Source organism: Uloborus diversus, chromosome 8 (genome assembly GCF_026930045.1).
Source record: "Uloborus diversus isolate 005 chromosome 8, Udiv.v.3.1, whole genome shotgun sequence".
In the NCBI taxonomy this organism is placed as follows: Eukaryota; Metazoa; Arthropoda; class Arachnida; order Araneae; family Uloboridae; genus Uloborus; species Uloborus diversus.
In genome coordinates this window covers 86,763,014-86,776,876 of record NC_072738.1, presented here as the reverse complement: position 1 = coordinate 86,776,876, position 13,863 = coordinate 86,763,014, and the positions used below count along the sequence as shown (strand labels likewise).

At 29.6% G+C, this 13,863-nt stretch overlaps 1 protein-coding gene across 1 annotated transcript in view; it reads right to left on the bottom strand.

Moving 5' to 3' along the window:
- Positions 1–7,351: 7,351 nt before the first annotated feature.
- Positions 7,352–13,863, bottom strand: part of LOC129227532 (protein tyrosine phosphatase type IVA 1-like) — a 31,795-nt gene continuing 25,283 nt past the window's right edge. Inside the window, 2 exon segments of the mRNA XM_054862107.1 lie at positions 7,352–12,572; positions 12,574–12,652. Of these exon segments, the coding sequence (XP_054718082.1) occupies positions 12,543–12,572; positions 12,574–12,652 (109 nt within the window). The 3' untranslated portion in view covers positions 7,352–12,542.

Genomic DNA, 13,863 nt, shown 5'->3' with positions numbered 1-13,863 from the left:
ATATAGAGATTTTTTCTATACATAGAAATAATTTTTCTATGTAATGGACATGGAAATTTGCTGGGATTTCGATATATAGAAAATTTTGATGTGTGGAAGTTCGATATATGGAGGTTCGACTGTAGTGATAACAATTATTTACAACTGGTTAATCTTGACCCCCTGTTTGTGCTGCACCTGGTAATCAAAACTTAAATAATTTAAAGCCTTATTAGTTTTAAATTAGCTCAAAGCAAAGTTTGAAATGTGTGCTTCTACACAATGGTAACAAATATGGTTCAATACCAATTGCTCATTTAACAAAAATGAAAGTAGAATATACTACTAGTGCTTTCTCCTTGGAGAAGATAAATTATCACGAATATCAATGGGTAATTTGCGTGATTTAAAAATGGTGGCTCTATGTGCTCCTAGGATAGCAGAGACAAAAACGCACCACAGGATTAGAAGAGTGGCCCAAAAGAAAAGAATATTGTCACAATGATTCATGTAATTAGAGTACGTTTTTACTGAAAAAAATTTTCACCCCCAAATTCAGGAATTTAAATGAAAATTGGGCCTCAATTGGAATAAAAAAAGAACTATTCATTGAATTTTTTTTTGAACTGGTCTGCAAACTTTTTCAGGATTTAAAGGAACGAAGTAAAATTTCAGCGAAACCGGCCGGGTAGTTCTCGAGTTTAAACACACAATCCTTTTGGAGACTTCATTTTATACCATGTAGAGATTTGTAACACATATTGAGCAAAGTACAAAGCTATTTTCAGTATAAATATGATAAACTTGTTGCATCGATGGGCATACTATACTTCTTTAGCATATAAAGGAAGCTTACATTAAAATTAAAAATTTCTCTTCTAAAAAGTAATTAATTTTTAAAAAATTCATAATTGCACATTTACTTTCAATATTTGAGATAAACATTCAATTATGTTTTTGTAAATTTATGTCTATTTCCACCTTGCAAACAACCAAATATGGCGATTAAGTAAAAAATGTAAGATAAATAAGTAGATTTTTAAATTTGTAACATAAACGTAGTTTTAAATCATTAATAATCTTTAAAAACTTAATTAAGACAAAAGAGTTTTTTTCCACATAAGCTTCTAAATCAATTAGAATAAAAAAATGTTCTGGAGACAAAATTTCGCATTTTTCCAAAAAATAATTACGTGTTATGCAAAAAAAAAAGGACACATTTTGAGTTGTTATCAATAGTTTGCATTGCATTAAACATCCAATGCCATTTTTGGAAACTTAGGCGCTTAAAAAGTCTTGTGTACTGCCTGCCATCTTGGGAATGACCAAATATGGCAACTACAAAAAAAATTAAATTTTTTTTTTTTGAATTTGTAGCATGAAAACATCTTAAGAATAATACATCTTCGTGAAACTAAAATTCAATTGAAATGTTTTAAGCACATTAGCGTTCAAGGCAATGAGGATAAAATTAAGTTTCGAGAACAAAATTTTTCATTTCTCCAGAAAATTACATATTTAAAATAAAATTAAAAGAAAAACAATTTGCAGTGTGTTGCTTTCATTAGTTTGCAGTTAAAGAAAACATCCAATTCTGCTTTGTTTCTGGAAACTTAGGCATTTAACCCCTTGAGGACCAGCGCATGGAAAAGGAAGCTCCGCTATGGGACCGAACGTTCCGAAATGGAACGCCGCCATCGGCCCGAGCATTTACAGCAGTTAAGCCTAACTGAACAAAAATATTCATATAAAATCAGCATTTCAAAATAATGACTTGAAATTTTAAATTTGCTTAAACAATGTACTACTGATTACTACTTATTAATATAAAGACTATTACATTATTAAAAGGGAATGAAATAAGTAGAATACTAAAACTTTAACTATGTGCACAAAGTTAAATAATATGTGCACAAAAACAAAGTTCGAGTTAGACATCGTGAATGTGCAATCAAAGAAAAAGAAATGTAGCAAAAAAATATGTTCCTTATGTAATTTTAATTAAAACAACTTAGGTCAACAAATTTAAACTAGTTAAATTCCCACGCAACAAGTCTCCAAATTGCTTCATAATTCTCTCGAAAACATTCCCTTTCATTCACTTCGCTAACCATTTTTATTGCAATGTTCCAGTCTCCAAATAAAAAAGAATAAATAAAGAAGAACAATATCAGAAAGGATTCAAAAATAATCATAAACTTCAGTGCCGCTTGAAATCCTTCCTGTACTCTCATCGAACGGGGAATCCCAAAAGTCTGGAACACATACGCAAAAATATTTTAACCTTCCTCCCCTCCCCCATAATTTATTCAGCTAGATGTATATCTCTTTCAATTACTCGTAACAAAAAAAGAGAAGCAAAGATATAAATAAGAGCAATTGAGACCTCATAAATCGTATGCGCAGAGCAGTGATTCACTGTTGTTTACATAAAAAAAAATCTATCCCATTGAGAGGCCCAAATAAGAAACTAAAGCGTGTACATGAAGGTCAAATACCATGTGACTCGAATATGATCAAAGTTATAGCCATTTAGCGCCATCTATTATCGTTTAAATATTCAATTCAATCGTTCCATTTCGAGAAAGCGTATATGTGACGCTGGGACGTCAGCGTCGATCAGAGCGCGTAGCGGATACGTGCCGCTGGGCTGATAAGAGAGGAATTGTTGTGTAGCGTCCGCGTGACGCTGGGTGCGAACGGGTTAAGCATGTGTCTACTTCCATGTCATGAATGACCAAAAATGGCGACTGGGTTTCACACTTAGATGAAATGACTTTTTGATTTAAAAAAAAAATTATTTTCCCAATTGACCATACCATTCGCAGGATTGTGCTTCAGAAGCAGTTAATTGTCCTCTACCCTGTTGAGTTAGTGCATAATTCCTGTTCATCCTAGGAATTTTTTTCTTGGGTACTATTGAGGGGCAATTTCCCTGACATTTTTAACTGTGTCATTTTCTCTGACGATTCCAGGTTTTCCCAGAGCGTAAACCTTGTAAAATGCATTTTTTGTGCAGAAAAAGTGGTTTAAACCTGAATTAAAAGTTAATGCTTCACACTCGCAGCAATCAATTTCCACAATGGAAAAGAGACAATTAAAATTTTTAAGTTTTGCTAACGAAAAAACGCTTATAATTTTTTTTCCTGTGGACTTAGTTTATATTGGACCTTGGTTGGGTGCCCTGACAATTTCTTCACAAGGAGTATTTTTTAAAAAAATTTCCAGCCATATCAGATTCGAAAAAATTGGACCATCTGTTCGCATAGAAAGAGCAATTGAGGACGAAAATGAGCTTTTAATATCTCCATTAATTATTGTTCGATTTCAAAAAGTTTTATTGATGAGACTAAAACTCGGCAATAGCTACTGAACAAAAAAAGAATGAAGGAAATCGGTACCAAAAGAAAATGGCTTGCCTATTAATATATAAAGATTCAAAGTGGTCCCATAGTACATCTTTACTAATATTATAAAGAGAGAGGGAGGATTTTTGTGTGTTTATATGTTCGAGGTAATCTCCGGAACCACTGCCCCTATTTGAAAAATTCTTTCACTAAATGAAAGGTGCTTTCTTACTGAGCAACATAGGCTATAAATTCGAAAAAAATCCAATGAATAGTTCTTTTTTCATTCACATTTAGGCACAAATTTCAAGTAAACTGCCTATTATTGGCTATTAAAGGGGTGAAAAATTACTTGCACATATGAATATTATATATCGTTAAAAAGGGTAGAATTTTCTGCGTTTTAAACTATTTATTTCAATGCTCTAACTTAATTACGGCGGGAGTAATTTGCGTTTTTAGCTCGGAACTTTTTTAGGCTTTGCTGAAATTTAGGCACTACTTTCTTCATTAAATCTATCAATAAAAAGTGAAGGAATCGTCCCACAGTTTTCTTTTTGACAGCATTGGAAAAAGCAACATTTTTTACTCCAGATCTCTCTCGACCTTTGGTCGAAAAAATTAGCTTCTATCTTCAAAGGAAAAAAAGTTACAAGCGTTTTTAAATCAATTTCGAAATACGTCATTTTGATTCAGGTTTTCAACCATTTTATTTTCACGTTTCCATGGCTACGCTTTTTGAATTAATATTATTTTGCATCTGATATCTAAAACTTATTTTATTTCATGTTTCCATGGTTACGCTTTTAAAATCTATCTTTCGCATTTTAATTTGGGCCGGGGTTAATTATAAGATCTGTCGTCATTGGAAGGGTAATTTTGCATGGTGTCTTTTTTTTCTTTTATGTTATTAAGTTATTCTTTTAATTAATTATTGAATATATGTCACTTCACACAATTTTTGTTCCCAAACAACGACTGGGCAAAGTCGGGCTACGCAGCTCTTAATATGTAAAGATTTGAAAGCTACTGTTAATGTGATTTTGTACCTTTTTGTTTGTTTGGCGAAACATTTATTATTGCCAAAGAAAAAACATCCGCTTCACTCGCAAAAGGACTGGGTTCCGGTAGCGTGGTCGCTTGGTAAGTTAGGCGCTGAGCAGTCCAATCTAGGATTATTGTTTTAAGGCAACCGTTAATGTAATTTATTGTTTTGGCGATTTGTTTTGAAAGAAAAGAAACTTTTGATTTGTTTTTATCCCAGTGAAATGTACCACATTTTCTTTTTTTTTTGACGATGATTTTAAAATGTTCCACGGGATTTTTTTTTTTTTTTTTGACTGATGGATTATGATAGCGTGGTTGCTGGGTAAGTTTGGCGATAAACAATAGAGCTGCGGAATTATTTTTACATTTGAAAGATATTATTTGATGTCTTTTTTTGTTTATTAGGCGAAATATTTTAAGTTGCAGTAAAAACCGCTTAACTCGCTAAATAAGAGTTTTAAAGCAACTGTAAATCAAATTTATAATTTGACGAAAAGTTTTAAATTCTAAAGAAACTTAAAATAGTTTTTTTTTTGAAAAGGTGTGTACGCATTTTATACACGAAGAAAAACTATCATTTTACATCAGATGGGGAGGGGGCGTCAATTTTTTTTTTATTCAACGGACTTCCATTAAATTTTAGCACGGGCATCACTGTGCGGGTACTGCTAGTATATTAAAAATGTATATAACGTATGTGTAATTGTGAGAGTTACAAATTTAAAATTGCAACGCCATACTAAGAGTACTTTTTGGGGCAGGGTAGGGGGTGTTGATGCATATTTACAGTGGCTCTCAAAAGTGTTCGTACACTTTAAAATTTTTTAGTAAAACCAAAATGACGCAAAACTGAATTCAAATATGAAGTCCAATGTTTTTTCACATCATTCCTATGTCATTCTAAGTAAAAACCTTGTAATTTTTCAAAATATTGACGGATCTTCTTTTTGAAATGGGTCAAAAAGGGAAGAGACAGAGAAATAATACGCCACAAAAGTCATCGTACACTCAAATAAATTCATGATTAAAAGTATCATATGTCGTTTTTTTTAAAATTATTTTTAATTGTTTTGACCCTTAGGGTCATTTTTCTTTAATTTTGTTTATTTATTCCTTAATATTGTACTTATTACTTTAAAATGGCTGGTATTCGTAAAAAACCACAAACACCATTCGAAACTTGAATATTTTCCTCACAGTAGAGGTAAATTGGTTTGAAATGTCTCTAAATTAGTTAATTTATTCCATTCCATAGTAAATTGCTTGATAAAATGCTTTAAAGAAAAGAATCAGACCGAAAATAAGGCAAGAAACGGTCAACTAGCAAAGTTGACAAAGCACAATTGAAGATTTAGTTAAAAAAATATGAAAAATACACATTTGAGTGCTGTAACAGTTTCTGTAGAATTTAATGGAAAAACTTATATTTAAATTTCACCAAAAATTGTTCGCCAAGTTCTCTGATTAACTGGATTAAATGGGAACTCTTCCCGCTCCAAAGCGTTTTGGAATAACGTCTTACTTACAGATGAAATTAAATTTAACATATTTTGTTAAATTGTTGTATAATTGTCAATGGAAGAAAAAATGAGGAACTTGATCTTAAGAACTTAGTTGGTTAACGGTGAAATGGTTCTTGTGCGAGGGTGCATATCAGAATCAGGACTTGGCAGTTTGGAATTTGATGAAATAAATCATGCTGTTCATTTAAATATTTTAAAAACCAATTTTAAACTTTTAGCCAAAAATTTGGTTATCGGAAACAACTTTGTTTTTTATCAAAATAACGATAAGAAGCACACAGCTTTCAACGTTTGTGTCTAGTGCCTCAAATATTGTTCCAAAGTTTAGAAAATACCCCTTCAATCTCCAGATTTGAACTTAACGTCTTAATTTAGAGATATCTGGAGGCTAGATTACGAAAATACGGCTTTGAAATGAAAAAAGGAGCTAGAAACAGTAACACTCGAAGTGTGGTTGAACACTAGCTCAGAAATTACCCCAAAAAAAGGAAGAAAAAAGAATGAAATCTATTCCCAGACGTTTAAAAAGTGATGTTGATACTGCATGATATTTACTAAATAATTTCTTAATAAAAAATTAGATTATTCAATAAATATATAGACATTTTTTAAAGTCTACGAAGACTTTTGATAAAATTTTCGGCACTTTTTGGTTTTTGATTTTTTAAAAAATTTTCATGCAGTTTTGTTGAAAATTGATCATAGATCTTGTAATTGAATACCTATACCGAAATAATAATTCCAACGGATGGATAGGGTCCTATTTCATTGAAAGTCGTAGGTGTACGAACACTTTTGGGAGCCACTGTATGTATCTGTACCTCAGAGTCAGGAGGAGGAAAGTTGCAATATAATTTTACAGTAGAGAGGGAAAACTTTTTTCTCTGGCTCATGCAAAGGATGGGACCCACGCTCTTTTAAACCTGGTAAAAAATTGAAAATGATTCTTTTTTAGAATGAAGTTCACATGGTTCGATGCGGAATTGGATTCTACATACGATGCAATAAACGTAAAATGGCAAATTTTATACTTGCGTCACTTTGGCTCTGAGGTAGATATATGAAGAAAAAAAATTAGAGAAGAGTTTATTTTGCGAGGTAGAGGCGTCTTCTCTGGCTACATCCTTGATTGTGTGTATTTCACTAATATATGTCCTAAAAATTTAAGCTTCTATGCAAAAATTAATGGGATATTTAAGTTCAGGACATCAGATTTACATAAAAACAACTTTAAATACCCCAGCACCAAAACAGCTGTTTCCCTATGCAATACTTAATATATTGTTTTTGCTGGAAAGTAACACATGAAGAAATTTTGACTTATAAAATATACATTGTTACAATCTTGCCCACATCATCTTACAGTTTTATATCACAACAAATGAACAGGAACTAGATACAATATAGTGGCTCTCAATATTGCTCAAGTTGAATTATTTGAAAATGACAGTCCAATTTGTATTTAGCTATCTTTATTAAAATACACAAAACATGTTGCAGGACAATAATACAAATAAAATGTGGAAAAGCTGTCAACATGTTTATGATCTACACGGAAAATACAAGGGATCTTACATTACAGTTGCATAGAAATTCTATTCGAACAATTATCAAAAAATTGCATAGGTTTCTTTTACAAAATACTGTTACAAATTTGTAAAAACTTACAGTTGAGTATAAAAAGGAAAGCTGGATATATTTTAAATAATTCATTCAGAAAATGTCCCACCTTTTTTTCTAATACATTCAAGAACTTGAAGACTCCCAATTTTTACCTGGATGATCAAACATGATTCCAACATACTGTCGAGACAAAAAAGATTATTCAGCACTTGAATTGGAAAATACACTACATGGAGTGGACAAATAAAAAAAAAAAAAGTATTCAATGCGTGATATTAAAATGATAAAAAGGGGATGTTAGAATGTGAAAGTAGTTTTTTAGAGAAGCTTTAAAAGGCCACTTTTTTTTTTTAATCTTAAAAACATGTGCATATTATTTTCTGCTTACTTTACCAAGTATATTCTTATGTGTTTGCAGTTGATGTTGTAGAATAACCTGTATTACTATTTTTTACACAGTGCCATACAATTAAAGATTTTAAGTTAACTGTATAAATTAAATTGTGGTATTTTATAATACCATATGAATACAAGATTTTTAATTGTTGCAAATAAGGCAAACAATTTCAACATCTAAATACCTCTCAATACCTTCAATAGTATTTTCCCAATATTTAATATTATTGCATCTTATCATTGGTAACTGTTACATTATTCAAACTCAATAATTATTACAACAGTTTGAGTCTCTTGTGAATTAATAAAACATTATTAATGGTAGCATGGCAATTTTATTAATTTGTGCGCTCAAGTTCTTTTTAAAGCAATGAATATTATATCTTGGTGTCTGAGAATTTAAAATCAAAGAAAAATGTTAAATGAATCAAATAAACAACATTTTGATGCAAAAATTGCAAATTACTGTAGACACTGTGTTATAAGGAACACCTTTTCCCAATGTGAAGCGCAGAGGAAAAAAATGTTCCTTGTAACATCAAAACATGTGTCTGTTGTAATTCATGTAATTTTCAAGCACAAAGGTATTTATTTGTTAAAAAGAAAAATATACTTGTTGTTTTTAAATTTTCTAGCAGGATATTCTACTTTTCAACATTCTAGAGTTGTAAGATTTTTCAGAATATTACTTAAAATATGGTAGTAAAAAAAAAATCTTCTCAAGATAGGATTTTTAGGGTTGGATCCACATTTTATGTTATCTTTTCACCATCATAATAAACTAACAAAAGTATTTTAAAAAATTCAGGGGTAAAACTAACATAAGTCTCAAATCTTGAAAAGTGCTGTGAGTAGATAAAATTAGGACAAAATAGGTCAAAGAAAACTTGCTCTTCTCCGTTTCAAAATTTGAGTTTTTCGTAACTATTCATACCCTGCATTTTAAGTAGAAATTTTTTTTTCATAACTTTTAGTAAAAATACAAAATTCTAAATATTTACTGGAGAAAAAGACAATACTAAGTCCATTGAAAAGTATTAAATTTAGTCCTCAAAAACGGCCACTTCGGATGTCCAGTAACAAATTATGACATAATTTATATAATTCAAAACTTTTTCTCACAGGAATTCCACAATTCATCACTCAAAACACTCAGAGTTTCCGAACTTGAAATATTCTAGAATTCCGGGGTAGTCTCCAGAAAATTTCCCTCATGAACATCAATCAATACCTGTGTGAGAAACTTTTTTTTTTGAAAACATGATTTCTGTTTTTCATCAGAACAGCTGAAAAACAGTATATGTTTTGCAAAGGAGTGTTGATTCATAAGTAAATGAGGATTTTTTTTTTAAGATTCCCTTTTCTAAATGAACATTAAAAAATAAATAAATAAAATAAGAAAAGTACACTAGGTACAAACTATGTAAAGAACCTCAATGCTTTTCAAAAAAGAAAGGATAGGTTATCTAAAAACATCTTGAAACATTGTGAGTAAATTTAGAGAAAAAATAAATAAAAGACCAATGCTAAAAGCTTTGGTCAACAAATGGACTGAAAATCGGCAAAACAAAATGTTATACAATTTGCAGCGAATAAAATAATGAAAAATAGTAATTTCAAAAATTTTCAAAGTGAAACCCAAAGTAACAAATAACACTTTCCAACACCAATTCAAGTGCTAATAAAGCAAGGAAAATGCTAGTTTAGAAGCTTCCTTGGTCACTATTTCACATTCATTTAAAATATTTAGAAATCTAAGCACATATCAAGCTTCTAAAACGAGCATAGATGCTATTCGCAGTACCTATAAAGACACATGCAAGAATATATTTAATTAGAGTGGCCAGAGGTTTTAATGATTATATAAACGTTATTATGTGTAAAATTTACTTTTTAGTTAACAAAAAATGGTACAAAAACATGTTACTTTTGAAAGATTCCAGAGGCTGAAAAGTGTACTAGTTCATTTACCATTACAGACAAAAGATCTACATTTAGTAATGCATAAAATTTGTTCAGAAAATTAGTGCAAAATACAGTAAAAACATCCATTATTCTTCTTCAGCAAGGAAACAGCCCAAATGTTTTGTTTCTAAAGGGGCAAAGAGCTAGAAAACTATACAGAGAAGGTAAACTTTTTCATTATTCAATAACAAATTAACCACAAAAGACTTGTTTGAAATTAATTAGTAATTAAAAAAGCCTTTGAAACAGTTGCAATTTTATGCTTTAGTAACACATTAGAAGCTTTTCAGAAAGAGGCGCAACTGCCCAAGAATTCTTCCTAAAGAACACGTAGGAAAATTTGCTTAGTTTACGTTTTAATTTTTGAAATAAATGATGAATTAACTATTACACACAAGAAAAACCATTTAAATAAAAACTTGAATTTTACTAAAAAACAAAAGCGGGTGCTGAACCCTTTAATTTTTTTTTATCCCCAATATAGATTATGACCATATAAGGCTTATATTTTTATGAAAAAGAAAGCTTTTTTTTATCTCATAAAGATAAAAAACAAAAAATGAAAAATAATCTCAATACTGAAATATAAAAAGAGGAATTAATAGTTCGTTAAAAAGGGTAAAGGGCTCTTTTAGTATTTCTTATAGAAAGGCAATAATTTATTTTTAATTCTATTCATTAAATATAGTTCTGTTGCTTATTTGAATACATCTAACAAAACTGTAACATACATGACATAAGAAAAAGCTTTTGAATAAATTTTAATAGTAATTGAGAGAGGGGGGGGGGAGACTCTCCTAGCAATTCAAGCATTATTGAACAAGCAAAACTCACATACAGACAAGAGTTCACAAAAGATACTAAATATAAATAAAATTTACATGAAAAAACAGCAAACGAAAAAAAGGATTATGTAATAAAATATGGTTTTGTGAAAAATGCTATAAAACTAATAATGATGAATAATAAAAAAAAAATACATGGCAAAGTTGGAGATAATCAATAAGATACTTTTCTTGTTCAAAAGTACTTTTTCCTTCTTAGTGTTAAATTAGAAAAATATGAAACATAAAGGATATAGCATTCAATTAAATATCATATCTTGAAATACAAAAGGAATTACTTTGCAATCTCTTTAAAACGCATTTTTTCACTCCAACTTGGTAAGTTAGAAATAATTCAAGTTTCTTATCCCTTGCGAATATTTGGTGCGAAATTACAGAGACTAATAATATTAATTTATTATTTAAAATTAAAAAGTACGGCACAGTAAAAAAATAAATCATAATTTCACAAAGAGTAACATTTTGTATGATAATTATGAATACATGATTTTAAATTCATTTCACTTTTATAAATGTAAAATGATCTATAGCTTTGCAGAGTTAATACAATGCTAACATCCAACACATAATTAACTATTATTATCCATATGCAAATGCTTAAATATATAGCAAAGCTATTTAAACATAGTTGTATATATTTTTCAGTTTAATAATTGATTTTTTCTGCCAATAAAGCATAAAGCTTTGAGAAAATTAATTTAAAAATTGATTATTTATAGTTAATGTAAAGTTCATTTACAAATTTATACAATAGCAAATATGTCTTAAAATTTCAATTGTTGATACAATGGAACAGATTATATGAAACAATTAGGAAGTAAGGGGTGTTTGAATAACAATTTTCCAGTAATCTATTACTTACTAGTAAAAAAATCTGCAATCATAGATCACTCATTTTATAAGTAACAAAAAGCAAAGAGTCTACATTAACAAGCCCACAAAGGCTATTAAAAGTGTTTCGCAGTTAAGGAAAAGAGGTTGGTGGGGAGAAAGCACTAGCAGTTGTTATTAGTATGCACTAACACGAATTCTTTGTAAAGACATTTCTTATGTTCCTTTTATTGTTGTTTAATTTTGTTTAATAAATAAATTTTATATTCCTTCGTTGATATGTAGCAGTTCTCATTTTAATTACTTCTGTATTTTGCAATAGTACTTGCTCTTATGTGATACCCAAGATGCCTTAAAGGCATGGAATGATTTTTCCAATTAAACGATATGTAATAACACAACATTGCACTAAGTTTTGGTTTCCTGATATGAAATGCTTTCATAAATATTTCATTTGATTGATATTACGATAATTAATGCTCCACTTTATATAAATAAATGCATGCAATAGTACATACATAATTTCTTGAAATACTAAGAACATTTACAGTATATGCACAAAAGCTTTATTTCATATAACAAAGCACTGAAAGAGCTGCTTCGCTATGACACACAAAAAAAAGATAATATTTTTATAAATTACAGGTACATTAATTTCATAAAAGATATTTAAAAGTAAAATGAGATTAAAACTTCTTTAACATTATTAAAAAAAAAGTGAATAAAGTGCTATATGCAATAAATTTATACTCTGGCCACCCTAAATGAAAAAACACAGAATCAAAGAGAAATTTCAAATCTCGAAACATATTACAGCTTAGAACATCAAAGAACAGTAAACACATAGGGAAAAGACAGTCTAGGGAAATGAAAGTACTACAAGATAAATGATTTACAAAATAAAATACACCAACATACGTAGATTCCGATTACAATCCGTGAGGATCCTTGAATATTTACAGTTGATAATACAAAGGAAAATAAATTTACTGAATAATACATTGCTTGTGGCCATTTCTCATCTTTAAAACGGGATTTTGGACGATATTTTTCCAGATATTGCAACTGTTTTGCATTTATTGCTCCCCGCCTTTTCCTGAAAAGAAAGTAACAAATTATGAAAGTATTTCTTTTTGCAAATTTTAATTTTTAAGCTCTTTTGAAATGGAAGTGATTGGCATTCTTGTACTTTAACATTGTTTGTGTTTAATCACTATGACAAAAATAACGTAATAGAAAGTTGAGATCTCCAGATTTTGTCAGCTGCTTAATTTAAAAGAAGCATGGGTACATTTCAACCTGGTAATTACTTGTTTCAGTAGCAACCACAGTGACTTTAAATGCTAATAAAACTCAAAATCTAATTATAGACTCAATCAAAAGAGAGATCAAGCTAAAAGTACAGTTAATCAGTCGCAAGCTTTTTTTTTTAAACTTCTCATAATATTAGGAGAAAATACTAGGGCAGTTTCAATTAAGTCTCCTTAAAACAGTCTGAAAAATTTAGTTCAGCAATGTTGAAGTTTCTTTTTTATAAAAAAAAATCCTTACCATTAAAAATAAAAGACACACAAATGCAAACAAGAAGTTAGAAGTCAAATATTGGGAGAGGGTTCAAATATTTTTTAGAAAAAAGGTAAACATTTTCTTCTGGAAGAAAAGCACAGAAACGATATTAGTCCAGTTTGTTTGCTAAGCATGCTATATCATAACAGCCAACAATAATGAATGAAAAGTAAGTAAGGCCTGAAAAGAAGATTGGAATCTTCCCTATCTTGATTATACAGGCACATATAGCTAAATTTTCGGTGGTATAATTTGCAAGAAACAAATTTGTATTCATAAAAGCAAGAGAAAATTCGGTCTAGAACTAAGTGAGCCCACTTTCCCGTATACCCATACTACATTCTAGTACCTGATCAATATTCTCAAAAATAGCTAAAATCGCAAATTGTTTCAAACATATTTTTTAAATATTTTAAGCTGATTTCTAGGAATAAAATATTTCTCACTCATCTAAAAAATTAGATGCGTAAAAAAACTCCAAACAAATAAAATAGCAGCACCTTTTAAACAAAGCAGCTAATGCACTTTTTCCATTAAATTTTTTTTAAACAACTTTCGAAACGAAAGAATAATAATTAAAATTAATAAGCTCATTAAAATAAATACATCATATAAAAAAAAAAAAAAAAATCTTTTTTTCCCCTGCTGCCAAAAATAATTTTTTAAAGGGATTAATGCACTTACCAAAATAAATAAAAACAATAAAATGTCAACTTAAAGAAATAATTTTCATTGTCCAAA